The following is a 27,358-nucleotide window of genomic DNA, read 5'->3' as shown; positions in this document are numbered from 1 at the left end:
AATATATTTTTTTCACAATTGAAGCCACTTTCATTGGTACACACGTGCGAAAAAAGAATTACTATTATAATTATGGTAGTGTTGCCTCTCTTTCTAACCATACTCCTTAATGTAGCCCAATGAGTATCAAGTTAATTTTTATGTGAAAAAAATTATGGATTTTATGAGAGAGAGAGAGAAAAAAAAACAATTTTACATCTTGAATCAATTATTATTTTAAAATTTTCAAAAAGTTAAATCTATTGACACAAAATTTGAAGTCAAATAGTTTGACCAAAGAAATTTGATTTATTAACATATTAAACAGAAAGTTATAGAGTCGATGACTAAACAATTTTTAGAGTTACAATTTTATATTTTCTATCTTCGATCACTTTCTACAATATATTAAACAAAAAGACTTTTGTGGAATAAATTCAGTTGGGAGACACTAGAGAAAAGAGTTGTTTCCTTCATTTGAAGGGTTACATTTGGAATTTGACTAAAATTAGAGATGTCCACGTGTTGTGATTTCATAGCGTGTGTAGAACTCGTGGATCCGTCTGGTTTGAAAGAGCGGTCTACCGGTTGGTTCGGTAACGAGTCACTCAGATTTGGGGTTTAAGCGAAGGTTGGCAAATTTTGAAGAGGGTTTTGGTATTTTCACAGCGAGTAGAAATCAAAATTAAACTACAGAAGAAATTGGTAAGAAAACCCATCGATTCCCATCCCACCCCCCCTTCAGTTTTCTTTTATGAGTTTCTTTTTTTCTTCCTAAATTTCGAATTATTGTTGAAAAGATCTGAACTTTGATGGTTGTATGTAATTATTGTCGGAAGATAGATGTTGGTGAGCAAGCAATTTTGGATGGCTGATGATATTCTGATCTGATTCGTGTTTCATATTGTTAGTGATGATCATTACTTTTATGGGTTATGGATTTTTAGAAGATTTTGCTGCCAGTTCTGATCTTGATAACTTGTAATCTTTGGGGGTCTATTTGTGTTTTGGAATTCCGAGGGTTTGTATTTTTCAATTCAGCCACTGCAAAAACATTTCATTTATCCTTTGTAATTTAATTAATACCGAGGACTTAGAACTCTACAATAAGTGGTTTTTGAAATGATACGAGTATCTGATCATGTGATTTACTGTTTTGACTTTTGAGGTTAATATACGTGCACAAAAGTATACTACTTGTTATTACCTTCAGCAAGGATGAATATTGTGTGTTACATTTAATTCCTTGGAGCTGATCATGTTTTGTAGAATGGTGTTACCTATACAATTGTTCTCACACCAATGGTCCCCTCGAGCCTGTTGTATTAATCAATTACATTGATATGTCTGTGTGTTTAGACCTTGTTCGTTGATCTAGTAGAACCAGAGTGATTTTATTAGTAAAGCTTGAAAAGATTTGGATTAGATTTTGATGTTTCTGCACGGTGAGTTGGTCACTGACCTATGGCTCTTCCTAATAGTTCAGACTGGTTTTAATGGATATCAGGTGCTACCAGATCAGCTTGAGTGCATATCTTTCTCTGTTTCATTGCATCCGTGTTTTTTATGGTTCTTTTCTCCACTCTTACTATATTTTCTTTTATGGTTCTTGTTTCTTCTATGGGTATAGACCAAGGGTACTACTAGAAGGAGAGTTGACGACAAACAGTTGCATGCATTTATTTGACTTACTGGCCTCTGTAGCTGGAAATTTTTCGTTCGAGAGGGATCCCAACAACATCCTTTGAGATACCAACTGTAAAAGGTAATGCTCTAAAGCAGTGTATGGAAAAGTTGTTTGAAAGTGTTCCATTGACGGGAAATGTTCTTATTTTTGAGCTTGGCCTTGCAGGTGAAGGTCAAGATTATAGTTTGAAGGAACAATTTTCTTCGCATGAAGAATCTCCTTTAGGATTTGCTCCCGATGTGATGGCTGAAAATTTGAAACAACAGAAAACCATTGAAATGGAATGTCCTGTTAACGAAGTTGCCTTTTCTAGTCACTTGAAATCACTTGGCCGCAATTTAGATGGTGGATGTGAGATTATGGTTAAAGATAAGTCTGAGAAGGTGATGAGTGGTGTTAATATGGCAATGTGTAGGTCTCCAGATCCAGTAGTATGTGACCGGAATCCACACATGTGGATTTGTTCAGAAAATGGTTTCAAAGTGCCCCCATGCAAGGACCATGGTCCTCAGCATCCTTGTCCCACAAGCCAAGAGGTAGTTGTAATAGATGATGACAACAACTTTGGGTGCATTTACCCAACTACCTCAAGAAATTCCTTCAGGACAGCTCCTTGTATTAAAGGTCATAGAATAAGAAAAATATTGGCTTCAAAGAACTGGAAGGTTGCTGCAAAATATGGAGTCAAGAAAAATAAATCGGGTAATGTGCCTGCTCTATTGGATAACTCAGTTAATACTTGGTCCTGTTCGCTTGTTTCTAACAGCTGTTCATCATGTCCTATTTCATTTGTAGGTGGGTACAAAAGGAAATTTAATTTCAATAAGAGAAACTCCTTCAAGAACCAAAGATCTCAAATGAATATCCCTTTCAAAAAGAGGAAACTCTTTGATGGTTGCTTTTCTGATTGCAACGATAGAAGAATTGTTGACAGAATTTCTGATTCAAATGCAAGTGCAAGGGAAACGTCTGGTTTGTATTTGGAGATTATGAAGTATTTCAAACATGAACTCCTGCTTTTATTGCTTAGATTTCTTTTACTCGTTATGGCTTACTTAAACAATTTCAAAATCTTGCAGCCCATGGGAAATCATCTTTGGTTGCAGGACAGCAGGGGGATTCTCGTGGTATATATTCTCTAGGATGCACAATACTTTGACGTGATCAGCGTCTAAACATTTAAAAGAGAATCTTATGGAGATTTTTTTTCTCTGTTCTTAGTGAAGCTGAGGATAAAATCTTTCAGGGTACCTGAACTTTTCATTGAGATTCCTGAAAGTGCAACTGTCAGTTCACTGAAGGTATGGTTGGGAACTATACTTTCTGCTTCAGCATGTATGTTCAAGGAGATGATACATAAATCATTTGGACAAGTCCTGTATTATTATGTATAGTCTTGCTGAGGAAATATATTTTCTCTAGGTATTTAACTCTCTAGCATAAAGGAATACTTTTTTGTCTGTACTCCATTCTGATAAATGACTTGCTAGAACTTCAATACTTCTTACAAGAAGTTGTGCATTCCTCGAGGAAAAGTATCTATCTATCAATCTCTGGGAAACATTTCTTCTACCGTGCATGTACACCCTGATGTTTCATTTTTGGAGCTGTCTTGTGTTCCATGATGAGATGGTTAGGCTTTAGTCTGTGATTAAATTTTCAGTGTCTACCTAATGTTTTTTCTCCTTTCCATCAATTTGATTGATTAAATGTAGTTTCCCATTGTCTGGTATTTGGTCTTTATCTTTTTTCTTCCTTACCATGCCATTATACTGCAGAGGACGGTAATGGAGGCGATGGGCACTATTATTGGTCGTGGTATACATATTGGTGTAATCTTCCGGGGGAAGAAGGTCAGAGATGATAATAAAACCTTAATTCAGACTGGAATTTCTTGTGATAACCAGGATGGGTGCCTGGGATTTACACTAGAGCCTCATTCTTCGCAAACTCATTCGTCTTTCTGCCATAAAGAGCCTCCCTCTATGCTTCCTTGTATTAGTACACTCGAGCCTATAAACGGGTATTCCATTTTCTTCATAAAATTTAATGAAGAGTCAACACTAATCACCAAGTGAACCATTAACACATGGCTTAATATGCACATGCTCATCCTTTACTATGTCTTCCATAAATTACCTATCATGTCTCTAGTGCACACTTCAATCTTGTTATCCTATAGCGTGGTGTGTGGCACCATAGGCAGACTTCTGCCATTTTACGTATTTAGTGCAATTTTGCAAATTGTTACGGATGCTATGTTTTCGTTATATTGTCAAAAACATGTTGGTCAAAGGTTTAAATTTCCAACCCCACATGTCATTGAAATCAAGAAGAAATACTTTCGTGATATTTGGCTTAGCTCCAAAAGGAATATTTTAACTCTCATTTTATGTTTTCATTCTCTTTTACTAGATGCAATCCCAATCCAACTATGGATTACTTAGGCAATAACAGTACATTGTTGCTTGAGACTCATGCATCCAAGGTGAATAACTCGTCAGAGAGTGCTCGTGAGCCAGTGCCCTTTCCTGTCGATACTGCAGTCGTGGAAAGATCATCAGACTCTAAATTATTAGTGACTGTACCAGGCATGGATGTGGGCGCAACGAATGTAGTTCAGATTTGTCGAAAGTCTAATCAATTTGAGGTTGGCCATCGCAGAATGCGTAGACCCTTTTCTGTTGATGAAGTGGAAGCCCTTGTTCATGCGGTTGAAACACTTGGTCCTGGAAGGTAAGTTGTCGATACCTCAACTATGAGTTAAAAAAAAACTCCACGTGCAAGTACATGCAAGATTGAAGTAAGAAGTTTCATCTTTATTCAAGACTTTTTTATGCTACAATTAGGATCCTCATATACTTCATATACCTGTAGGTGGCGTGATGTTAAACTTCGAGCATTTGACAATGTTAAGCATCGTACTTACGTTGATTTAAAGGTATGGTAATTGATCTATACCTATATTATTAGATAATACAGAATTCTATCTCAAAACTAATTCATAAATGAGAGAAGTAGCTCATGCATCTTATAAACATTGTAACATCCCTAGATTTTTCTAATGTGGGATTCTTGACATGTCTCCTCAAGGTGTCTCTTTAGGTTGACCATTCTTTGATGAGTTCTCTATTTCTGTTTTTGGACCAAATGTTCATCTGGGCTCTCTTTGCCATAGTAGATAACATGTGGTTTGATCTCAAAACCAAATTATTAATGAAATGAGGTGTTGGGTAACATTATTTTTTTAGCTCATCCCCTAACTCCCTTTAAGTTCACTCATCCCCATCATGAAACATTAGAAATGGGTTCTTGAAGGCTTATAATAATCCTCGTTTTTTCACACATTTGGATGTTTTTGCAATATTTTTGTAGGACAAGTGGAAGACATTAGTACACACAGCAAAAATATCCCCTCACCAAAGGAGAGGAGAACAAGTTCCGCAACAACTTCTGGACAGAGTCCTCAAAGCCCATGCTTATTGGTCTCTCTCATCAACCCCAGAAAACTTGCCTTCTTCCCCTCCAACTAAATCCATCTAAATCTTCCTTTCTTTGTGTATCCCAAAACAATTCTGTACAAAACAAAAGTGTTCTATCTCTAGGAAAAGGAAGGTTGTATATATGGTTTAGTTCATCTTCTCTACTGCATGCAGAGGCTGGCTCTTCCCGTAAATTATGAATAAAAATCTGTGTCAAAAGAAATTCATCTATTCTGTTGTTTTCTGATTTTAAATTTCCAATTTGATTGTGCATAGGAAGGACGGTGGACAGGTTGGGTGACGTTAAATGATAGCAACAGCACTTTGGATTGATTGAATTGTTAATTACTATTAATCCTATAAAACCTTTGGAAGCCAATATTTTGTTTCGTTCTATTAATTTAAACATTTTTAATTATCAAACAAAACAAATAGAAGATTGTAGGAAATAGACTATTATCAATCATGGAGTATAGCAAATTTGTAATCACATTTTCATGTATTATTGATTGAATTCCATAATATACCATAGAGTAGTTGCCACAAAAATGCTCCAGTTGTTTTGAACAATAAATTGGATATCACAGCATGGAAGGGCTATTGTTTTGGGCTTCAGAACTGAATTCAAGTTCTATGTGACCATAACATAGGCTTTCTATCCATATAGCATAAATAAATAGGGGACTAATTTTACGATTGTTTACATTTTATATATTTTAATTGGATCATTAAAAACGTAGCAATCAAGGCTTGAAGTATTTACATTTCTAATACAACGCAAATCATTTTCTTATACCAAAAAAGGAAAAAAAAAAAGTTAAAATTTACTTATCAAAGACATAGAAGTTTATTAGATATAGATTTTGTTATATCTCTAATTTCTTTTCATGAATGTTGCTATACACTTATTTATCATCCCTACAATAATTATTCAATGCAAACTATGCAATTACCATGTATGTTATTTAGGACATTCATAAAATATTAGTTGCATGGTAGAACTAATTCTCTTTAACCTTTCATGAACATAGATAGCTAACAAAAAAATATTTTGAAAAGAATTATAGTGTCGTGGGACTTGGGAGTATTACACTCCCTTCTTCACATAAATATATATCAATCCCACATTTTTTTTAATAGGATGTTGATGTGGTAAACCCTAAATACTACTTTAAATTTTTTTGAAAGTGATTTTTTTTTGTTAACTTCATATCATCAAATACTATATTTATTTAAAAAGAGAAAAGAAAGGGAAAAAAAGTCAAAATTTATAGTATGTTTTCTAAAAATGTTTATTTTTTTAAACATAAAGTTATAAATAATTAAAGTAAAAAAAGACAAGCTTTATAAATGTATGAGATGACAGAATATTGTACCTTCCAACCTAACATTAGAAAAGTATTCATAAAATGCCAAAAAGAAAAAAAAAAAAAAAAGAAAGAAAGAGAAAACAAATCAATTATAATTTGAAAAATAGTCTAAAATTTGATTTTCGTACCCCACATTCCTGTCCTGAGAATATTGCATTTATGTTCTCATTTTTCCCCTTCAAAGCTCCAATTAAAATTTTATATCAAAGAAAACACAATGGAGATCAAATCTTAAATTTAGTGTATGATTAGATTGATGAACTTGTAAATTTTTGTGTTTGAATTTTTTATTTTTTATTTTATTTCTAGAATTTTAGCTTTTGCCCTATTTGATATTTTTAAAATTTATAAATTTACTAGTCATAAAAATGGAGTAACAAATTTACGTTTGATTTCAAACTTGTTTTTAAAGTATTTTTCAAATATTTAAAAGTAATTTTAAATTTTTGTGTTTGATTCTAAAAATGATTTTTTTAAAAAAAAAACCTACGACATTGACTATTTTATACTTAAGAATCTCAATGAATTCAGCCTCAATATTCTTGAGCAATCTTCCTCTCATATTTCATTGACCGCTAGGTCCTTCGAACAGACGAGTTAATATGGATAATCTTCAAAGAGCCTTTCTTCTTTTCCACAATATTCAAAGCTCCGATCATTCATAGATTATGCCGAAGGAGGTTCAACTCCTTAATAGATAGTCATATGGACCCCTTATAATTGGGAGCCATAGATCTTGATGCCTATCGCTCCATTAGAATTTTTGGAAATAAGGCTCAAAGGATATTGAGATGACATTCTTGATTTTTGTTCATGGAAAGAAAGAAAGACGACAAGCTTCTGAGAATTATTTTTAAATAATTATGGTAATAATTTTGAGGCTAAATTACTTTTCTTATTATTGAGTGTTTCGAATTTTCTACTATACTAAAAAAACGTTGGAGATTATTCTTAGTCGATCATCGAAAAGAAAAACTACTTGATTTGTTATTCTTCACAAATAAACTTATAATGATTTTTTATTTTTTAAAAAATAATTTTAGTTTCTTGTCAAACAAGATTATTATATAGGAAGAAAGTAGTTTCAAACAAAAAATGATTTTAGTCATGTCAAAATCACTCTCAAACATTATCTATTAAAAACTAAATCAAATACATATATAATAAGTCGACTCATTTTGAATGGTCTTAATAAATACAAATTAAAAATTCAAATAGCATTTAATTATTTATTAGAAAAGAAATTAAAATTTTAAAAAAATATCAAATATAAAATTAGAAGTACAAGAATTTAACAATGACCATTTAAAAATACGTTTGAGAATCCTAATTTTAAAGAAATTCTATTCGAAAGAGGCATCTAAATTATAAATTTATTTTGAGAATTTGGATATGTAAGTTTTAAATGTTTAGAATGATTAGTGAGTTGGGAGATGCAATATAGTTAATTCATAAAAGTTAAATAAATGAAATATATATATAAAAACAGAAAAACAACTAATTACTTGAATAAATAGAAAAGAGCAATTGGTGAAGGCAATAATGAAATTTAAAAATATTGAATTTATTAAAAAAAAGGAAGTGGGAAAATTTCTTGAGGAGGAAGAATAGAGGAAGAAGAATGAGGAAAGGTCAAAGTTTTTAAGAATGAAAATTCAAAAGCAGAAAGCAGAAAGCAGACATGGAGATTATAATGAGACTCTCTAAAATGGTCCAACCAGAGATCTCTTCCAATTATCAAACATTAAAATTTCCCTTTCTCTCTCTTTATTGTATCACAAACCAGGTGGATTCATTGTATTTCTTTTTCTTCATATTCAACATCTTCTCCCCTTTATTCTTTTTCTTTCTGGCTTGTCAATTCAATTATTTTTATATTCTTCCATCTTTAATTTATTCATTAGTTTTTTACACCTAACAAACCTTATTATTATTATTAATTCAATACACCCTTTACCCATAATGAATTCTAATCAAATACGTCTCTAATTTGTTCGTGTTGTTCCCTTTTAAGTAGTATATTTAAATTCAGGGTTCATGCTATGAGAAGAAGTATACATAAAGTTGAATGGAATCGTTGCTCAGGTAAAAGAGTAGGAAATAAAATATTATAAAAGAAGGTAAAGGTGGAAAAAACGTACTAAATTATTAAAATATAAAGTAGAATAAATGGAGATGTTTATTTATTTTAGTAATTTCCAGCTTAATGCTTCCAAAGTTCAAAGTTGAGTTATGAAATTATTGGATTCAACAAAGTCTAACATTGGTGCAGTTCTTCGATGAATCGTCAGTTTTGGTCCACTACTTTGAAAGAGCCTAAACAATATATTGTTGAAATTTACGGGCTTTATTTTCTCTTATTTTTCGTTAATTGAGAAATTATATATAACAACTCTATATTCCAACGTAAACTTACCGATTCTATTTAGCAAGTCAAAAGATATTTTAAATTGTTAACTTTTTCTTTTTTGAAAAAGAAACTTCATAGTGAATAATCAGTCGAGAATGAAACAAGAAGCTCCATTCCCTTCTTCAAAAAGAGAAGAAGACGGTACAAAACAGCCTCATCAATTAGAATGCAACATTGCCATAGCAAACCTAACTAAGCAATGGATCAATCTGTTTCCAAAACACAGACACCACTCAAAAGAATAAATATAATCCAAGAGGGTTAAAACCTCAATATCCACAACTAAATCTGGTAAGTCAGACAGATCCAAACTCTTATGGAATAAAGCATCAAAAAAATAGAAAAAGAGCCAATAAGCCAGTTTTATGTAGTGTAAGGTAGAGAGTAGAGAGTAGAGAGTAGAGAGAGATGACAAAGAAAAAGCCAAGATCCAATGGACGAATCTACGGAAAATGGGAAGGGATAGACAATAATGTTTAACCAAAAAGAAAATAAGAAAAAGAAAAAACACCTTTGACCAATACCTTATCCCTTCATCTGTCAGTCATTCTCAAGCAAGTCATTTCCAGGAAACAACCAAAAGATCGATAATTTCAACTTTATAAACCTAAAAACAAAATCACTGCCTCCACCTCTTTCACCTTTACCTTCTTCTTCTTCCCCTCTTGTCAGCTAAGTTTTATATGCTTTTGATTCTGTTGGTTGACCTTCAATCATTTTCAATTCTGTTTCTATTTCCAAGCGTTCATAACTATGGATCCAAACCTGAACTATTTCCCACAAACCCCTTCAACCCAATTCAACGATCAGACTTCATATCTATACCCAGAACTCCAAAACAGTTTTGTCTTCATTGACCCATCTCCAAATCTTGTTCCTTTCGTCGAAAATTCCTTTTTTCCCTACAAACCAGACCCTTCACCGGCGATGGAGTTGAAAATGGCCGGAGGTTTTCCCGTCGTGGCTCCAGGGCGGAGCCCTGGTGGTGATTCTTCCTCAGACGAGAGTGATTTCAAGGAAAGTGTTCTTAAGTACATAAGCCAAATGCTGATGGAAGAGAACTTGGAGGAGATGCCTTGTATGTTTTATGATCCTTTAGGGCTTGAAGTTACAGAGAAATCATTCTATGATGCTCTTGGTAATACTAATAACTATCCTTCTTCACCTAATCAACCTCCTCTCTTGGATTGTGATAGTGATCCTGCTAGTACTAATGTTAGTGTTGGCAATAGCAATTCACCTGACTCACAATGGGTTGTTGATCCTGGAGACTATAAGTCCTCTATACTTCCAACACCTTTTCTTAGTAATAGTCATGAATTGGTTAATGAGTTGTTGGCTCAGAATATCTTTAGTGATAGCAAATCCATTTTGCAATATCAAAAAGGATTGGAGGAGGCAAGTAAGTTTCTTCCTGTTGGTAATCAGTTGAATATTGATCTTGGCAGTGGGATGGGGACAGGAGTAGTTTCTAAGGTAATGGATACCACAGAGAAGGATCAAAGGGAGAAATCACCTAATGGATCGAAGAGAAGGAAGAGTCGTGAACGTGAAAACGTGGAATTGGATTCGGAAGAAGGGAGGAGAAACAAGCAAGCCACTATTTATACGGACGAGGAAGAATTATCTGAAATGTTTGATAAGGTTTTACTTCATGATTGTGGAAATGAGACCACTGCAAATGCTGGGTGTGAAAATTTGCAGTATAATAGACAAGTTCATGGATCAGTTACTGCAAAAGCCCGGGAAAAGAAACAGGAGAAGAGGAAAGACTCTGTGGATTTGAGAAATCTTCTGATATTATGTGCACAAGCTGTGTCTTCAGACGACCGGAGGATTGCGTATGAACTACTTAAGCAGATTAGGCAGCATTCTGCAACTAATGGGGATGGTTCCCAAAGAATGTCTCATTTCTTTGCTAATGCTCTTGAGGCTCGTATGGTTGGCAACGGCTCAGGAAGTAGACTCTACTATGAATCATTAGCTCAAAGCAACATTACAGCTGCAGATATGTTGAAAGCTTACCAAGTTTACTTATCATCCTGCCCTTTTAAGAAGCTCTCACTCTTTTTCATGATTAAAATGATTTTGAAGGTTGCTGAGAATGCTAAAAGTCTTCATGTTATTGATTTTGGCATTTGTTATGGTTTCCTATGGCCAATGTTAATTCAGTTTCTTGCACAACTACCTGATGGTCCTCCCAAACTGCGCATTACCGGTATAGATAGACCTCTACCAGGATTTCGTCCAGCAGAAAAGATCGAAGAGTCAGGTCGTCGTTTGGCAAAATACTGTGAGCGCTTTAAAGTTCCTTTTCAATATCATGCCATAGCATCAAATAACTGGGAAACTATTCGAATTGAGGACTTAAAGCTCGATAGCAGTGACGTGCTTGTTGTGAACTCTTTCTACAGGTTTAGCGACCTACTGGATGAAACTGTGGAAGAAAGTAGTCCAAGGGATGCTGTTCTGCGTTTAATAAGGAAGATGAACCCAAAAATCTTCGTACAATCTGTGGTTAATGGATCCTACCATGCACCTTTCTTCATAACACGATTCAGGGAAGCACTGTTCCACTTCTCTGCATTATATGATGCTCTAGACGTTAATTTACCTCGTGACAGCGATGAGAGGATGATGCTAGAGAGAGAGTTTCTTGGTCGCCAAATTATGAATGTAGTGGCATGTGAGGGTGTTCAGAGAGTTGAGAGGCCTGAAACCTATAAGCAGTGGCAGGTAAGGTGTATGAGGGCAGGATTCAGGCAGCTTCCTTTAGACAAGGACATCATGAGCAAGTTTAGGAGCAAATTAACATCCTATTACCACAAAGATTTTGTACTAGATGAAGATGAAGGTTGGATGCTTCAAGGATGGAAAGGTCGGATCGTCTATGCTTCTTGTTGCTGGGTATCATCATAGATATATTGCTTACCATCAAAACAACATCAAGAGGGGCATTCAATTCCCTCGCATCCGGTACTGATACAGGCCGACCTAGTTTGTTATATCTGCATTTCTTCCGACTCTGAGAAGTTTGAAGGTAACAAGTTCTAAAAAAGAGGCTGTCCTTGTCTGAGTTTGTTTCACTTGTTAAATCTTAGGCATTGCCTTGTAACCTTGATAGCTACTAGAATGATGATCATGAACTATGCGAACTATAAATATGTGATCAGGAGAAGAGTGTATCTTTGTATAGAAAAAGGTTAGTTGATCAGTAGTTTTGAGTCTTTACCTTTATCAAAGAAATGGTACTGAGTGGACTAATATTGAATTGATGACTATAGTAGTCGGGATAATTTTATAGGTTCGTTTCATGCATTCTTGATATGAATGTCAGCTTCAGATCCTATTGCCCATAAAATAGTAGAAAATCAGCGTTGATGGCCTCTTCTTGGAGATGCACGTGAGAATCATCGTTCGGTGAAATCACTAAATACACCAAAAATGCAATAGTGGCCTTCGCTTCCCTGGTCGATTCTCAAACAATATTTCTTATATATGTATATCCATTCTACAACTTCGCTCCTTTTTCTTAATCCATAAATATATATATATTTTTTTTGTTGGTTTTAATCGGAAGTCGTAGCTAGAGCGAGAATGAGTTACTGGAAGATTTTTTACTATGAAAGAAGTGAATTGAAAAGGATGATATAGAGGAGCAAGAATTGAGAAGTGAATGAGATATTTGTCCATCAGCCCCATATTATATTTTGGTAGTTTGGTAATTTTGTAGTGGGTGCATAAGTAGAAGGACAAGAAATAACTATGTGTTCGAAAGGTGGGTTCAAACTCATTTGGACCCTCAATAGAAGCCAAATGTACAAAGATACCGAAATAATAAGATCTCTTTGTCAAAGATGGACAACATTCCATGTTGAAGTCCAAACCTTTCACAATTGCAGACTCTCTCTTAGGTTTAACTTCTCTTTTTTCTTTTTTCTTTGATAGCTACAAAGGAAGTGCTTATTCTTTCACAATTGCAGACTCTCTCTTAGGTTTAACTTCTCTTTTTTCTTTTTTCTTTGATAGCTACAAAGGAAGTGCTTATGATATACACTACACAAGTATTAGTGGTACCATCTACACAAACAAAAAGACAAAAGTATACACAAAATGGGCATGCAGAAGGAAAGAAATAAGCTTTTCAAACACATTATTTTATTTAATATAATCATATTACATATTTTCAAGCAATTTAAAAAAAAGTTTAAAAAATCAAAACAATATATTTATTGATGTTTTTATGTCTTTTTAAGTTTTAAATTTAAGATTTAAACACAAAACTAAAACTATCCTCCTATGAAACAATGTGACTTATATTCTCTGATTGAAAAATGTTTTAACATTAAGGTAAAACACATTTACAGTCCACAAAATCTAGAGTTGAGTTTATTTGATCCTAAAATTTCAGAAGCAAATTCTTTTTTTGGTCCATATGCTCTTTTCACCATACGTTGGTCAAAAAGTTCATAAAAAAAACGAGTTAAAATGGTCACAAAGTTGAAAAGGATGTGACAATCAAATGGTGGGTGTATTGGTTGCTAAATTTTTTATTTTATTTTTTAAAAGAAATGATTAATGAAATAGGAGAACCCCAATGTCAACAGACGAAATACAAACACGTCTTTCCAAGCGTTTTGTCTTTTTTTTTCTTTCCTTTTTGTATTTATAAGTTATTTAAACATTTATAAAGTCAATTCAAACACATTCCTCTTTAATAATCTACAAGCACATATTTAAAAAAGAAGTCCAAATGATTGAAACACCGCTCAGAATTGCTTGCTTGGTACAAAATTTGTAAATTTGCAGGATCAATTTTCCATTTGGCAATACAACAGTATCTTCAAGAAATCTAGTTTCTTACAATATCTGAAAATATTCCATGTATTGAGATTCATTCTTGATCGGAGTAGAGGTATGCATGAATTAAGAATCTCGAATGAGGTGGAAGAGAGGTTTAATGACATGACACTTCCCATTAATTGATCATGGAACTCTAAAGAGTCCCATATTGCTACAAACTATGGCAAGAAATCAATACAATCTCCTAAGAGCATACAAACTGGATTATCCACCCATCTTCTAATGACTCTCCTACACAAGATTACCCACTTTTTTTGGGAGCCTTAGAGGGCCTAAGAACATTCCAGTCCAGCTTTTCACCCTTTGGTTTCTTGAAGGCTTTACCATTACCACTTCTTGAAAACTTAGTTGGATGTTGTCCTTCAGAAATTACTTCAGATTGTTTCCTTTTAAGGTCTCCGTTAGCCTCACAATTCTTTTCATCAATGTTTGAGCACACTGCTTCATTACTTGAAGATCCATTATCTCTGGGAAACAAAAATGTTTGTCCAATGATGAAAGGGTAAAAGAAAAACAAGAGAGAGAGAGTACTTTGAAGTGACTTTCTTTGGGAATGAACTTTTTATTTCAGAACACCCCCACCCAAAAAAAGAGAGTAACACACAACATGAAAGCTTCATTACATTTTTTAAGGCGACAGTTTTATTAATGTTATTCATATTTTTGTTCTCTATTTGTTGACAAACCCTTTTTTGCCTTTTAATATAGAATCTCGCAGACATTACTCCCCTAAGTAACAGATAGCTAAATGTAAATACTAATTATAACTACCAACCACTATATTATTACAGAAAGCATCTACTATATTGTTGGACAGTGGAATGCAGAAAGCTAACTCCATTTTAAAGGATGGTGCTTTCAATAACAAGTTTGATAGAATTCCCTACAGGCAAGCAATAATTTTACAGGAGAAGAAGGGAAGAGACGTGAAAATATATCCACTAACCTTGATGAAAGGTTTCCACTATGATTCCCTGAGGAAGTGCCTGGAATTTCATGCTGCCCTAAGCTAGCTGCTTCTTCATTGAGTTTCTATCATGCAAAGCGTTGATGTGAGACAAAAGCCAATGTGAAACATAGAAGGCTGTAGTCATCAAATAAAGTTTAGGGCACTGATATACTATACTCACATCAATTGAAGGATTAAAGCTCTGAAATGACATTCGACCTTTAAGAGCCCCTGGATGAGGATCTCCTTCAACTAAAACCACACTAGACCATAAAAAAGATAAATCAGTTTCTTGAACAACGATAAAGAAGAGCTAAGTTAACAAAAAGGCACTATCATGAACATAAAGCAGAGTTTGGTTCGACTTTTAAGTCATAAAATGTCACACTAGAGGCAAACAAAAATGGTTTTCCTTTGATTCAAGAGTTTCTGTAAGCAAGACAAAGTACTTCCATCAGAAACATATATATTTCAATCTATCATGTTCAGAGAGAATTTCCAGCACTAATCATAAAGGAGAACAAAGAAATCCAAAAACAAATAATCCATCAAAGTTTCAATCGTATGGTCCGTTTTTAGGAAATAAATTGCAAGGTACCTAAGCACCTTGGATAACCACACCCCAAAAGCCAGCTATCGGAGTGGAAAAGTCAAGTCACTTAAGAACCACATTGATCAACCATTCTACCCAATGTGGGACAAAGGCATCTCATATTACCCTTCGTTTCTAACATAAACTACTTCCGAATAACAGTATTTAGAGTTGGGTACAGTTTGTTACATTAAACTCATGAGCGGGAAAATTATTAACTAGGGAAGGTGGTGAAACAACCATAAATCAGAAGTAACAAACAAACAATTAAAAAGATTAATAGCCTACCACTTTCTGATTTTAGTACCCGAGGGAAAGAAATTCTCATCAGGTTTTACTTCTTCCTCTTTCTTAGGTTGCTCCTCTCTCTGGGTCGCCCTTTGCATGAACTATAACAAAAAATTAATAATAATAATAATAATAACTCGCATAACAAATTAAATCAGTTCTTCAGAAGTACAAAAGCAAGAACAAAATCAAAATAAAGAAATCTCAAATGTAACTTGCCAGTTACTCGCAGACATTACTCCCCTAAGTAACAGATAGTTAAACGATAAACAGAAAGTTCAAGCTAAGCATGAGAAGGCAGTAAATCTGAATATGTATATATATATAACTTTACCTTCAAGTTTCTTAATGTACTAGAAATCTCGCGCTTTGCCATTATGGTTTGGGCAAAAGAAAGCTTGAACAACGAACTTCACTTTCTAATCTATTTCCTGTCTCTTTCGGTTTTGCTTTAGCAAGCGCGCACAACCTTCAAACACTTTCTGTAATTTGTGCCTGCAGCCAGGAAAGAAGGGTATATCAAAACCAACACTCAATTTAACTACCTAATATACTCTCTAATCCACACTAAATCTGTAACAGTCCGTTTTGTCTAGTACAACTATTACAACAAAGAGAGAAGGGAGGAGGAGAGGAAAAAAAAAGAACGGAAAACATAACAATTAGGAGCTTTTACAACTTAAACATTACAGGGAAAGCAAACAATTTCTAAGACAAAATATCAAATCCTAAGAGACATCCTTTGCAGGACGCCGACCTTCATCTAAAAGCATTTTGGAAAAACAAAGATGAGCAGAAAATAGACAATAAGCAATTCCCATATCAAGCTTTGTAATTCATTGCCTTTCAGAACTTTTGAAAATAAAAATCCAAAACTTTCAGTCAAAACTTTGCTACAAACAATACTTTTGAAATCAAGATCTTCCAAGCAAATAAAACTTCAAAACCAATGTTTCAAGCTGAAACTTTCAAGTATTCTTTCACCAAAACCAAAATGTTCGCTAAACTTTCAACACCTTTAATCTAATAAACGTAACTTTCATACTTCTTAAAACACTAGTCTTTCGATACATACAATTAAAATATTTTCAATCAGTCAATACTTTCAATCACACCGAACTCTCAATCAGTCAATAGTTTATACAACAGCTTGCAATCATTCAATACTTTCAGATAGAGAGTAAGAAAGATGCGCAGTTGAAGGAGCTTAACATATATGGTTAGTCATCTATAACAACAGCCAGTCAAAAATGTTGATGAACAATCAACCTTCAACCAGAACAGAAATGTCAATTAACAACCAACCACAACATCAATCAAATTACCATGTGAATGCAAAACGCACATAATCTTAATTTGAAGGAATGACAAACAACAAAAATGTGATTTCTCACAAATAAAAAGCAGACATACAGATATCGTCAATTCCAAATCTGGCTACAACCAGTGTTTTGAAAATTGCGGTCAGTTGCTTGCTTAGGCGCAAGGCTCAACCTGAGCACCTCGCCTTGGATAGGCAAGGGACAGTGAAGAAGGCATGTGCCTTTTTGCACCTTTCCCAAAGCACCGAGGGTTTTTTTTTTAAACAAATCTTTTAAAATGCTGTCATTTAATATATAATATAATATATTTATATTTTTCTCATCCTAATTCGAAATAAAGTAGGCAGTGGCTTCATCTACAAGTAGAAAACGGTACATGTCTCCTACTCTCCTTCCCCTTCTCGGCACTCCTTCTTTTTCATTTTCTTCTTCAACAAAAGGAAAGACAGAAGAGTGAACACCTCCTTGCCTCCTCCTCTTCTTCTTTTTCTTCTCCAACAGGCACCTCTTTTGAAGACTTTTTGAAGTCTATCTTTAAAAAAAAAAAAACAGCTCCTTGGCTCTGTTTTTTATGTCTATTCTTTGTGTTTCTTCAAAAAACAGAGAAGGGTGAAAAAAAGCAACCATTTAAGGCTTCAACTTTTTGGTATATCCCAAGTTAACTCCTAACTTCTGTGATCAATTTCTTAAGTTAGGTTCTAATTAGTTTAATTTTTTAAGTAATTAGATGGCTGCGTACAGTTTAAGAAAAGATCCAGCATGGAAATATGCTTGATTGCAAAATGAGCAAGATGTTAATACCTTAGTGTAAATAAACATGTATATAGGGCATATATACATATATTTATTTTTATATATATAGCACCTCACGTATAAAAAACTTGCGCCTAGGCTCCAAAGGGCCATTGGGCCTTAGTGCGCCTTAGGCATTTTAAAACACTGGCTACAACAAAATACCATGCAATCTCCAAAACGAAAAAATGGGCATATCCAAATAGCTTCAATTGAATCATTCAAAAATATATGAAACAAAACATGTAGCTCCAAATAGCAATTTGGAAACAAAACTGATCAAACCAAACCATTCAAATAGGAAATTTTCAAATCAAAATCACATTGCCAATTATCATTCGAAATAGTCAAGTGCTTTTACTTCACAAAATCAACTAAAAATATACCAAATACTTTTAATCGATTCTCAAGTCACATGAAGCATTTTTCTATTAGGAAAATATTTAAATCATCCAAAACAAATTCATCTGTTTCAAATGGTACAAAACATATTTCTTTTTCTTCTATACCGTATGTGTTCGGACCAACGTATATGCACCTCGACTAATCACATAGGACAACCTGCTTGAACCTACGACATTTGGGTGTCAAAGAAACTCATAGGAAATTAACTACTAGGTAGGTGGCTTGAATTCATGACTTCATAGTTAGTTATTGAGACTCCGTCCTTTTTTACCACTAGGCCAACCTATGATGGTTAAATGATACGAAACATATTTCTAAAATTCCAAAAACACTTTCAACCATTTATCAAATCACAACAGTCAAAACGTATCTTTATCAAAACTTACATAGTAGAACAAATGTGGAAACTACTTACCTCTATGAACAATCTACCATTCTCAATCTGAAAATCACTCCCTTGAACGAACGTATACTTTTAAAATCTAACGTTTTAAGTGTTATAACTCAATTCGAAAACCTTTTTTATACCCAAAGATTTTCAGCAAGAATATTCTCATAAAAAATCCAGAACAAACTTTGATTAATCACTTTGAATTAACCCAAAACTGCAACCAACAAAGTTTCAGAACTCAAAAACTGATCTAAGGCATGCTAATCGAGTCTGAAGCATGTTCAACCTTGCTAAACCTTAATCGAATACTTAAAAATTGACCCAAACACAACAACAAAAGAGTTTCAAAAGGAAACTAAAGTAATAATCCTTACCGAACGTTATAAAAAAAAAAAAAAAAAAAAACGCTCCAATCCTTGCTGATTGATGTCTGAAAACGTCCAAACTTGCAAAACTGGACCGTAAATGATATGGTAAACAGATTTGAAGCCAAACGAAGTGAGGATAGCAGTTGAAAGCTTACTCCCAAATCAAAAACCCTGCTGCAAGATACCCAGTCGTCGAAAACGTAGTGCACAACTTGTTCACGTTGGAGTCTCAAACGGAGAAGAAACAATGGTTCGAAAGCCCGGAGTCGTGCTCACAGTGCAAGCCAGGTTCGCGAGTAAAGGTTGACTACAAAAATGGTTCAGTCTTCGCCGCCTTACGGCTATGGCCGCTGGAGTGTTGCCGGAGAGGAAGGCTAAGCATAGAGAGGGGTGGTGGGTGTAAGTGGAGAGAAAGAAATGGAGGCTAGGGCTTCCGTTTTTTTGTATCTTTCTTTTCAATTTGCCCTAAATCTTTATCTGAAAAATCATAAGACATATATCTGATACCATCTTTACAAATTGGTAATGAAAATTGTTCTTCATTCTAATAAAATTTCATTCCACCAACCCAAATATAATTGGATTCATAACAATTATCTTTTTCCTTCTAGAGTCAAAACCTAACACTAATAGTACATGTGGTTAATGTATGTTTTGCTTATCAATCCAATCATGACTTTTGTTTACATGTAATTAGGTAAATTAGATTTAAACTGCTGGAAATAAAAATAACCAAATTATGTTTAATAATTAACTTCAATTAACAAATCAATTTAATGTAAATTAAATAAAAATTACTTAAGATATAGTAAAATAAAAAATGTATAAATAACAAACATTAGCTGCATTTTTTCAGATATTTGAAAAGGATAGACATGTGCCCCAAAGCTACTTTTCAAGTTATGGTTGATAGTCTTACCGCTAGAAAGAATTAAAGTTTAATATCTGCGTTCCAATGGTTCAAATTTTTGGCATACCCCAATATCCAAGTCAACGTCTTTCATATTCAGCTCACTTTCATAGTCTGCTTTTCAATCATTCAGAAAAAATGAAAAAAAGTTTTCGTAGTGTTATTTATTTAATGATTTTAAATTGATACTTCTAGTTGTAGTTGTAATTAAGTAAAGCACCACTGTCCTATCCAACCGAGTATCAACTTTTCAAATATTTTGCTATTAAAAATCATAAAATGCTACTAAATCTATCAATTTGCAACAATGAAGAACAAAAAGAAGATAAAAAAAATTAACTTAATGTACAAACAAACTACTGCTCCCGAAGTTTATGTAGGTACAACTTGTGGTTCTAAAGGTGAAGAACCATTATCCTCAGCTGCTTCAACTGGGGGGTTTTCCACACTTTTTTCATCTGCTTCTACAAAACCTTGCTTGAATCTGTCGTAGTTTGTAACTTCGCTCGGTTTAAATGGTCGCTCACCCAAGATCCGGAGCAAGTCCTCTTGGTGAAGGACTTCCTTTTCAAGCAACAATTCTGCAATTTGAGCCACTTGTTCTTTGTGTTCCTCTATCAGCTCGACTGTTCGCTTATATGCTTTCCCGACCCATTCTCGCACTTCGCTGTCGATTATTGCAGCAGTCTTGCTACTGTAGGGTTTCGACATTTCAAAAGAGTCCTCTCTTGGAGGAAAAGAAAGTAGCCCCACTTTATCGCTAAAGCCGTAGACCGCTACTTGAGCATAGGTCATTTTTGTGACTTTCTCCAAGTCATTTTGAGCTCCAGTTGATATTTTACCTATTAAAACCTGTATCAAACAAAATATAGTTTTTCATCAACAGCACGACCAAGCAGCCACTAATTAAACAAACACAAAGTTCGCCATTTATTATATTGAACCCAGAACTTCTTGAGGGCGCTGGGTCAACATTAGAGAAGGAAAAACAAAATTTAAAAGGAATTGCTAGTTGTAAGAGCACCCTTTGGCTTATGATTATAGAACATTTTTGCATCCATTAACAATAGGTAACAAAATCTTTGTTTCTTATCAAAAAAAAAAAGAGGTAACAGAATCCCACGACGCCCATACTACCTTCGATTTACTGATCTATATCTCTGTACGTTTTCTTTCTTTCCTTTTGTTTTTTGAATCACAATTCAGCAGTAAAATCAAACAAATTGTTAGTTTTCAACACCATATTCGAACACTTTCCAGCTATCTCACATCAGTCAGCCAAAACAAAACACTTTGACATGGACTTGTATGCATTATTTTCAAACAAGTTATTTCAATCATGCCCGGAACTTGAGTAAAGATGTCGGTAAACTTAAACTGTATAACTATATGTATCGCTCTACCTGTTCAGCAGCACGGCCACCAAGGGTCATGCATGTCATATCAAATAGTTGTTCCTTGGTCATGAGAAGATTTTCATTGGGAACATACTGTGCAAACCCTAAAGCTGCTGTACCACGAGGAACAATTGTTACTTTCAACAAAGGTTCAGCATGCTCCAAGAACCAGCCAGAAACAGCATGACCTGATTCATGATATGCAACAGTTCTGCGCTCCAACTTGCTTATAACCTGCTCAGTAAAACGTAATATTTCATATTCAAAAGCAAACAAGAAATATGCTGGAGTTAATACCATCCAGTCATAATTTGATAGTAAAGAAAATATAGCTTCCAGAATTCCCTATATTAACGAGTTAATAGTGAACTATATCACTCCTATGGTTTTCCTCTAAAGCAACTTCGTAGAAGATAAACGATGCAGATAGATGCTACTTAAGAATACTTGCTCAAAAAGCAGATATCTTTGCTCTAAAAATGCCAGATAAGTGTTTCTGAATTATTTACCTTGTTCTTCTTCTCCAAACCACCAATTACTCTATCAATAGCTGCTTCAAAATCTTCCATCTTGACCTGCGTGCCTTCACTCCTTGCAGCAATCAAAGCAGCTTCATTACAGACATTTGCAATGTCAGCTCCAGCAAATCCAGGAGTTAATGCTGCCAATCTTTGAGAATAATATGATGGCTCGTGGTCGAGTTTGATCTTTTTTAAGTAGATTTGAAAGATTTGCTCTCTGCCATTAATATCAGGCTTGTCAATTGAAATTTGACGATCAAATCGACCAGGTCTCAATAAAGCTTTGTCTAAAATATCAGGTCTGTTAGTTCCAGCAAGTACAACGACACCAGAAGTAGTCCCAAAGCCATCCATCTCAACCAACAATTGATTTAGAGTACTTTCACGCTCATCATTAGAACCTGAGAAACCTCCGCGTCCTCTTGCTCGACCAATCGCATCAATCTCATCAATAAAAATTATACTAGGAGCACACTGCCTAGCTTCTTGAAATAAGTTTCTAACCCTTGATGGTCCAACGCCAACAAACATCTCCATGAAATCTGAACCAGATATAGACATAAAAGGCACGCCTGATTCACCAGCAGTTGCTTTTGCCAGTAAGGTCTTTCCAGTGCCAGGAGGTCCAACCAAAAGTGCGCCCTTTGGAATTTTAGCTCCCAATTCCTCGTATTTTCTAGGATTCTTCAGGAAGTGTACAAACTCCATGATTTCCTGTTTTGCCTCATCACAACCAGCAACATCTTTGAAGTAAATCTGAAAGAGAGGGAAAAAATGGACGACATTATAATACAAAAGACATATCAAGGAGGTAACCAATGTGGATCCTCGAATTATTTAAAGACAAATATTGAAGATTGATGTATGCATATACCTTATTCTTAGTGTTCTTATCCACTTTTGTGATATGAGGTTTTCCTATATTGAATATTCCTCGACCACCCCTCCCACCACCTCCACCCCCAACGCCTAGTTCTCTTCGCATTTGGCGGCCCATATAAAAGATGGTCCCCAAAATCAACAGTGTTGGGACAAATCTGAGGAATTCTTGATACCAGACTGTTTCAGAGACATATGTTACAGGAACAAAATCACGAGGGTCAATATTCAATGCCTCTTGAGCTTCCTCCAACTTCTCCTCAAATAAATCAATACTTCCAATGTTGAAGAAGCATTTGTATTGGGCCTCATGTCCCTTAGTGGCAGTTCCACTTGAAGAACCTTGGACAACCTCACTTGTTCGATTGTTAGGAGAACTTCTCACAAATACTTTTGCAACTGATTTATTAGAAACAACAATATGGTCTACAAGACCAGGTTCCAAATACTTGTTTTTAAACTCTTGGAAACTTATCTGCAGAGACAAAAATTCCAAATACTTACTGGATCATGAATCAAGCTGTCAAAGGTAAAAATAGGTAAGGCAACCCAAGAGAAGGAAGGGAAAGGGATCAATGAGTACATAACATTCGGATAAGAAAATTTGGGGGTGGGGGGCATGGAAACAGAAAGACAAATAAATAACATTTCCCTAGCATTCATAAACCTTGTGACATGAAGGGTGTGTTTGGGGTGGGGATTTAGGGAGATTAGGGTTTGCAAAATTGGGGATTGGAGTTAAATAACCCTACAAATTTCCCTACTTCATCTTCTCATAACCCTGCTATTGAAAGCAATAAACACGAAACCAAGGCTTAAGTGGAAACCCGAGAACCAGGAGAAAAACCACGATGTTTTTAGTTTTATTATTTTTCTGATAATAACAATAGTACAAATGAGGGAACTTAAATAGAATGTAAAGAGCAAAGAAGAAAAGGAAAAGAAATATTTACGGTAAGTTTTCCATAAATATTTTTTCCATATATACAAGTTCTAACACCTACAAATTTTCCTACTTCACCTTATCATAACACTACACTCATAACTCTTCCCCCAAACACATATTATCATAATACTACGACAATAATCCTTCCTCCAAACACATATTATCATAACACTTCTATCATAATCCCTACTCCAAACACATACTATCATAACAGTACCATTCATAATCCTTCCCCCAAACACACATTACCATAACACTACCAATAATAACCCTAACCCCAAACACATATTATCATAACACTAGGATTATCATAATCTTTTTCACCCATTACTCTTTCCCTCCCCCAAACGCACCCAAAGGGTTTAAAAAACATTATAACATGTAAGAAATTTCCAGTCATCTTTTCATATGGGGTGCACAATTAAAATGAAATAAGAACATGCTTCCTTTTTTTCCTAAAAAAACAGCACCATGACAATGAAACCAGTAAGAGGTTATAGTGGAATCTACCCTCCACAATAAGTAATACCTGTTGTTGTTCACGAGGGCCAAAAGAAAAGGAGGAAAACAGAAGACCAATAACTATTAGCGGGGTGACTATGTTCTGAAACTGCTTTATGAATGCTTCCTGAAAACTCCCTTGATCTTCTGTATTTGAGTCACCTGCGAACAAGAAGCAAAAAAATAAAAATGTGGAATAACTTCTGAGCCAAACATTGCATGAATGGTGGTAAGTGATGCATTCAGATCTGCCCCACTGGTAGTCTAACCTAATATAAATTTTCTATGTTTATAGTGAGCACTGCATGAGAGTGAACATGACAATATTTCTACTTTTTTGGCATTCTCCATAAAAAAAAAGGAATAAAAAAGACAATCAACTCAGGACAGTTTTCATTGAAGCAAATACCAATCACCAAAAGCCGTTTATACTTATACGAATATTCATCCTTGTCTCGCAACAGTTGCCCACTCAAACAAAAATGTAAACATATGCACAAACTGAAACCAAGAAAAGAATATCGCTCTGACAAACAAAATAAAACAAGATGGAATAACTAATAAAGAGAAACTAGTAAGACAGATGCAGGCATAAAAGAGAACAAAAAATAAAGCATGCTTAAGTACGAATATAACTCTTCCAATAGCACGCTAACATGGAGACGTCCAAGTTCTATAATGCGAGATTATGATCCAGAACATCGTAGAGATACCAAGACAGGCGGAAAAACAAGTAAATCAATCAGAATCATATACTTAAGTAATCTCCAAACTAATGCATCGGAAATAGACAAAGCAGTCCACTTTGATTCATCTTACTCTAGCTAGCATTAATAGGATCTCGCGAAACCTATGTTGACAGTCTAGAATAAAAAGAAGAGAGAGAATGGAATGCAAAAACAAAGCCTTGATTGCAGCTAAAACGAGGAAAAAATTGAACCTTTAGATTCGGATTTTTGCTCATTCCCTTTAGGAATTTCTTTCTTTTCTTTGGGATAAAAGTTCTGGTAATCTGCAAAAATGTAGCAACAAATTCACATCAAAACTAGAATCCACACCAGTATCGAAAATGCATGTACAATGAGGCCACTACAACATCCGTGAAAATGATCGCAGACCATAATCAGGAGAAGGGAAAAAATTCCTTACTTTTCTTCTTGGGGGCTTCGCTGGAGAAGAAACGCCGGAGTTTAGGATTCGCGATGAGGAAATTAAAGTCGGACAAAATTTCTTTAGGAATCAATTTGGTACGAGACCCAGAAAACGCAAAATAGCCTCTCAAAAACCCTAACATCCCATCTCTCTCTCCCACACAAGAATCAACTCGTGGGGCAGCGAAAATGGGTTCATTGATGGTCTTAATCGCGGACCGCCCTCCACCATAGAACAAATTCTAGAAAAGAAATAAAAACAAAAATCACAACTTCCCTCCAAAAAGAACATCATCAAAAGGGGAAAAAACACACACACACAAAAAGAAAAAGAGAGGGAGATTTAAAAGAAGAAGAAAAAGAACTTACTTGGGTGCGAGAAGAACGCGGGAGAGAGCGGGTGAGCCTGGAAAAGATCATAATTGGGATAAAAGGGTAGAGGAAACGATGGTGAATGAACTGAATGAGGGAAATGGAGATGGATGAAAAATGGGAATGGTAGGGATAAAGGTGAGAAAATGAAGAAGAAGAAAATAGATAATGGAAGTGAGATATTTAAGGGGAAAAGTTTGGACTTTGGAGGAATTATATGTGAAAGAAGCGTCCGGTGGGTGGTGAGAGGCGAAGAGGAACAGGGTCTTCGCTCCGATCCTTTTGCTCGCCTTGACAAACAAGACACAACCCCCAATTAATCTCTACTCTTTTTTTCCACCCTTTCTATTCTTTTTTCTTTCATCCAAGTAAAACTTTAAGTATATATGTGTGTGGGTGAGAATTTTGTTTTAAATCTCTACATTCAAATCAATATTTTAAACAGATCACATCATTCTCCTTAAACTTCTCCCTCTCTACCCTTTCTCTCCAGACAATCAAATATATTTTACTCACCTACACAAACAGCTTACAAAACTTTCTTTTTATCTCACATTTCATCCAATATTTTAACACAATCCATATCAAAAACTCACAAACCCAACCTAATACTCTCCACCTAAATATTTTAAATCTATATAATAAATTAACACAATATCATTGAGTGTCTATTGTTTTGGTATATTGAGAACCATACCCCAAGTCGCTTTATATAATAGTTCAATTAGAATCCCAAATCCTAATCAATCTAGGAATAGACTTCTATCCATTTACATTCATAATAATAAATCTAAAAATTTATCCCAATACACTTTTTATTTCAGTATGTTTGTAATTTTTTTACAAATATTGCTATATATATTTAATTACTACTCGTAAAATTGTCCAACGTTATAATTATAAGTAATCTGTTTCAAATGACCTCGCATGCTGGGATGTTACGGGCCACGACGATATTTCAAGAGTCTTGTTCTCAATGGGCTTTGGCCCATCTAATGGTCCACATTAACTTGCTTTCTTCTCTTTTTAGGCTTTTGTCCCTTCGGCCCGTGAGAAAACTGGCCCACTAAATTTGATCCCTCGATGCCCAGTAGTTCGTCTAATATAATTGATCAAAAAAATCTATTCTCAACTAAGTTTTTATATTTTTACCACAATTATAACCTTATCATAATTATTAATTATATATAATTTTTGAAATTAAATTCAAATTATTTTCTTATTTATATTATACTGATAAATGACAACTTTCTTAATTAGCCTATTAATTAACGTATAACTTTATTATGATAATTAATTAGAAATATTTTATTAATTTAATATGAAACAAATATTGTCTAAATATGTAATAATTTAATAATTAAATATAATATTATCTCATTACTTTTATCACCCGTTAAGTGAAAAAATTTCAACGTCGACAAGAACTTCGACTTCTTCATAATTCAATTTCGATTGTGTCTTCCATCCATTCCGTTGTTTTCAACATCGTTCGTCATTTTATTTCGAAATTTCGTTGTCTTTAAAACTTTCAATTACTTTCGTTTTTGTTTTCTTCAAATTTTCATCAATTACTTTCGTTTTCATTTTCTTCAAAGTTCATAGTTTACCTAGATGTTGTTTATACATATATAATTATGTATGATAAAACGTATGAATTTTTTCACTTGTTATTTTTTTTTTTTTTGTATTTTGCTTATCATATAAACTACATAATTCTAACATAATACTGGTTTAAATTATATGTTTATATAGTAAATATTACTAAAATAGTAGTAAACAA

At 34.3% G+C, this 27,358-nt stretch overlaps 4 protein-coding genes across 9 annotated transcripts; 2 read left to right on the top strand and 2 right to left on the bottom strand.

The window, feature by feature from the left end:
- Positions 1-541: 541 nt before the first annotated feature.
- On the top strand, positions 542-5,486 carry LOC101204469 (telomere repeat-binding protein 5). Of its 4 annotated transcripts, none has more exons than XM_004143075.3 (10): positions 542-684; positions 1,610-1,744; positions 1,832-2,368; positions 2,462-2,638; positions 2,746-2,793; positions 2,888-2,967; positions 3,445-3,689; positions 4,082-4,402; positions 4,544-4,607; positions 5,042-5,486. In XM_004143075.3, exons 3-10 carry the CDS (start codon positions 1,909-1,911, stop codon positions 5,207-5,209), a joined length of 1,563 nt encoding a protein of 520 aa, XP_004143123.1. In that variant the 5' UTR covers positions 542-684; positions 1,610-1,744; positions 1,832-1,908; the 3' UTR covers positions 5,210-5,486. The 4 variants fall into 4 exon arrangements, with proteins under 4 accessions (XP_004143123.1, XP_011657147.1, XP_011657146.1 ...); XM_011658845.2 differs by lacking the exon at positions 542-684 and adding an exon at positions 698-828; XM_011658844.2 differs by lacking the exon at positions 542-684 and adding an exon at positions 714-885.
- A 3,844-nt stretch (positions 5,487-9,330) lies between these two features.
- LOC101203568 (scarecrow-like protein 34) lies at positions 9,331-12,501 on the top strand. Of its 2 annotated transcripts, XM_031887648.1 has the most exons (2): positions 9,331-11,221; positions 11,343-11,559. In XM_031887648.1, the coding sequence occupies exons 1-2, from the start codon at positions 9,682-9,684 to the stop codon at positions 11,405-11,407; spliced, it is 1,605 nt and encodes a 534-aa protein (XP_031743508.1). In that variant the 5' UTR covers positions 9,331-9,681; the 3' UTR covers positions 11,408-11,559. The 2 variants fall into 2 exon arrangements, with proteins under 2 accessions (XP_031743508.1, XP_004143205.1); XM_004143157.3 differs by having other exon boundaries at positions 9,338-12,501.
- A 1,206-nt stretch (positions 12,502-13,707) lies between these two features.
- On the bottom strand, positions 13,708-19,425 carry LOC101204960. 2 transcript variants are annotated; one of them, XM_031887815.1, is made up of 7 exons: positions 19,054-19,425; positions 18,905-18,984; positions 15,955-16,115; positions 15,621-15,721; positions 14,922-15,003; positions 14,738-14,823; positions 13,708-14,258 (listed from the first exon to the last, which is right to left on the bottom strand). In XM_031887815.1, the coding sequence occupies exons 3-7, from the start codon at positions 15,994-15,996 to the stop codon at positions 14,033-14,035; spliced, it is 537 nt and encodes a 178-aa protein (XP_031743675.1). In that variant the 5' UTR covers positions 15,997-16,115; positions 18,905-18,984; positions 19,054-19,425; the 3' UTR covers positions 13,708-14,032. The 2 variants fall into 2 exon arrangements, with proteins under 2 accessions (XP_031743675.1, XP_011657145.1); XM_011658843.2 differs by lacking the exon at positions 18,905-18,984.
- A 522-nt stretch (positions 19,426-19,947) lies between these two features.
- Positions 19,948-25,940, bottom strand: LOC101204224 (ATP-dependent zinc metalloprotease FTSH 10, mitochondrial). The gene is made up of 8 exons (XM_004143074.3): positions 25,573-25,940; positions 25,202-25,445; positions 24,993-25,064; positions 24,081-24,214; positions 22,601-23,080; positions 21,715-22,482; positions 21,212-21,439; positions 19,948-20,660 (listed from the first exon to the last, which is right to left on the bottom strand). The coding sequence occupies exons 1-8, from the start codon at positions 25,621-25,623 to the stop codon at positions 20,181-20,183; spliced, it is 2,457 nt and encodes an 818-aa protein (XP_004143122.1). The 5' UTR covers positions 25,624-25,940; the 3' UTR covers positions 19,948-20,180.
- Positions 25,941-27,358: the final 1,418 nt, after the last annotated feature.

This window comes from Cucumis sativus, chromosome 6 (genome assembly GCF_000004075.3).
Source record: "Cucumis sativus cultivar 9930 chromosome 6, Cucumber_9930_V3, whole genome shotgun sequence".
Taxonomy (NCBI): Eukaryota; Viridiplantae; Streptophyta; class Magnoliopsida; order Cucurbitales; family Cucurbitaceae; genus Cucumis; species Cucumis sativus.
This window is presented reverse-complemented; position numbering and strand designations above follow the sequence as displayed.

Coding starts and splice junctions, on each gene's coding strand:
- LOC101204469 (XM_004143075.3), top strand. CDS start 1,909: ATGGCTGAAAATTTGAAACAACAGAAAACCATTGAAATGGAATGTCCT. Junction 2,968..3,444: donor CAACTGTCAGTTCACTGAAG/GTATGGTTGGGA, acceptor ATTATACTGCAG/AGGACGGTAATGGAGGCGAT. Junction 3,690..4,081: donor ACACTCGAGCCTATAAACGG/GTATTCCATTTT, acceptor CTCTTTTACTAG/ATGCAATCCCAATCCAACTA.
- LOC101203568 (XM_004143157.3), top strand. CDS start 9,682: ATGGATCCAAACCTGAACTATTTCCCACAAACCCCTTCAACCCAATTC.
- LOC101204960 (XM_031887815.1), bottom strand. CDS start 15,996: ATGGCAAAGCGCGAGATTTCTAGTACATTAAGAAACTTGAAG. Junction 15,722..15,954: donor GTACATTAAGAAACTTGAAG/GTAAAGTTATAT, acceptor TTTTTGTTATAG/TTCATGCAAAGGGCGACCCA. Junction 14,259..14,737: donor AGTGGAAACCTTTCATCAAG/GTTAGTGGATAT, acceptor TTTGTTTCCCAG/AGATAATGGATCTTCAAGTA.
- LOC101204224 (XM_004143074.3), bottom strand. CDS start 25,623: ATGATCTTTTCCAGGCTCACCCGCTCTCTCCCGCGTTCTTCTCGCACC. Junction 24,215..24,992: donor GCAAAAATCCGAATCTAAAG/GTTCAATTTTTT, acceptor TCTTGTTCGCAG/GTGACTCAAATACAGAAGAT. Junction 21,440..21,714: donor GTTTGGAGAAGAAGAACAAG/GTAAATAATTCA, acceptor TTTACTGAGCAG/GTTATAAGCAAGTTGGAGCG.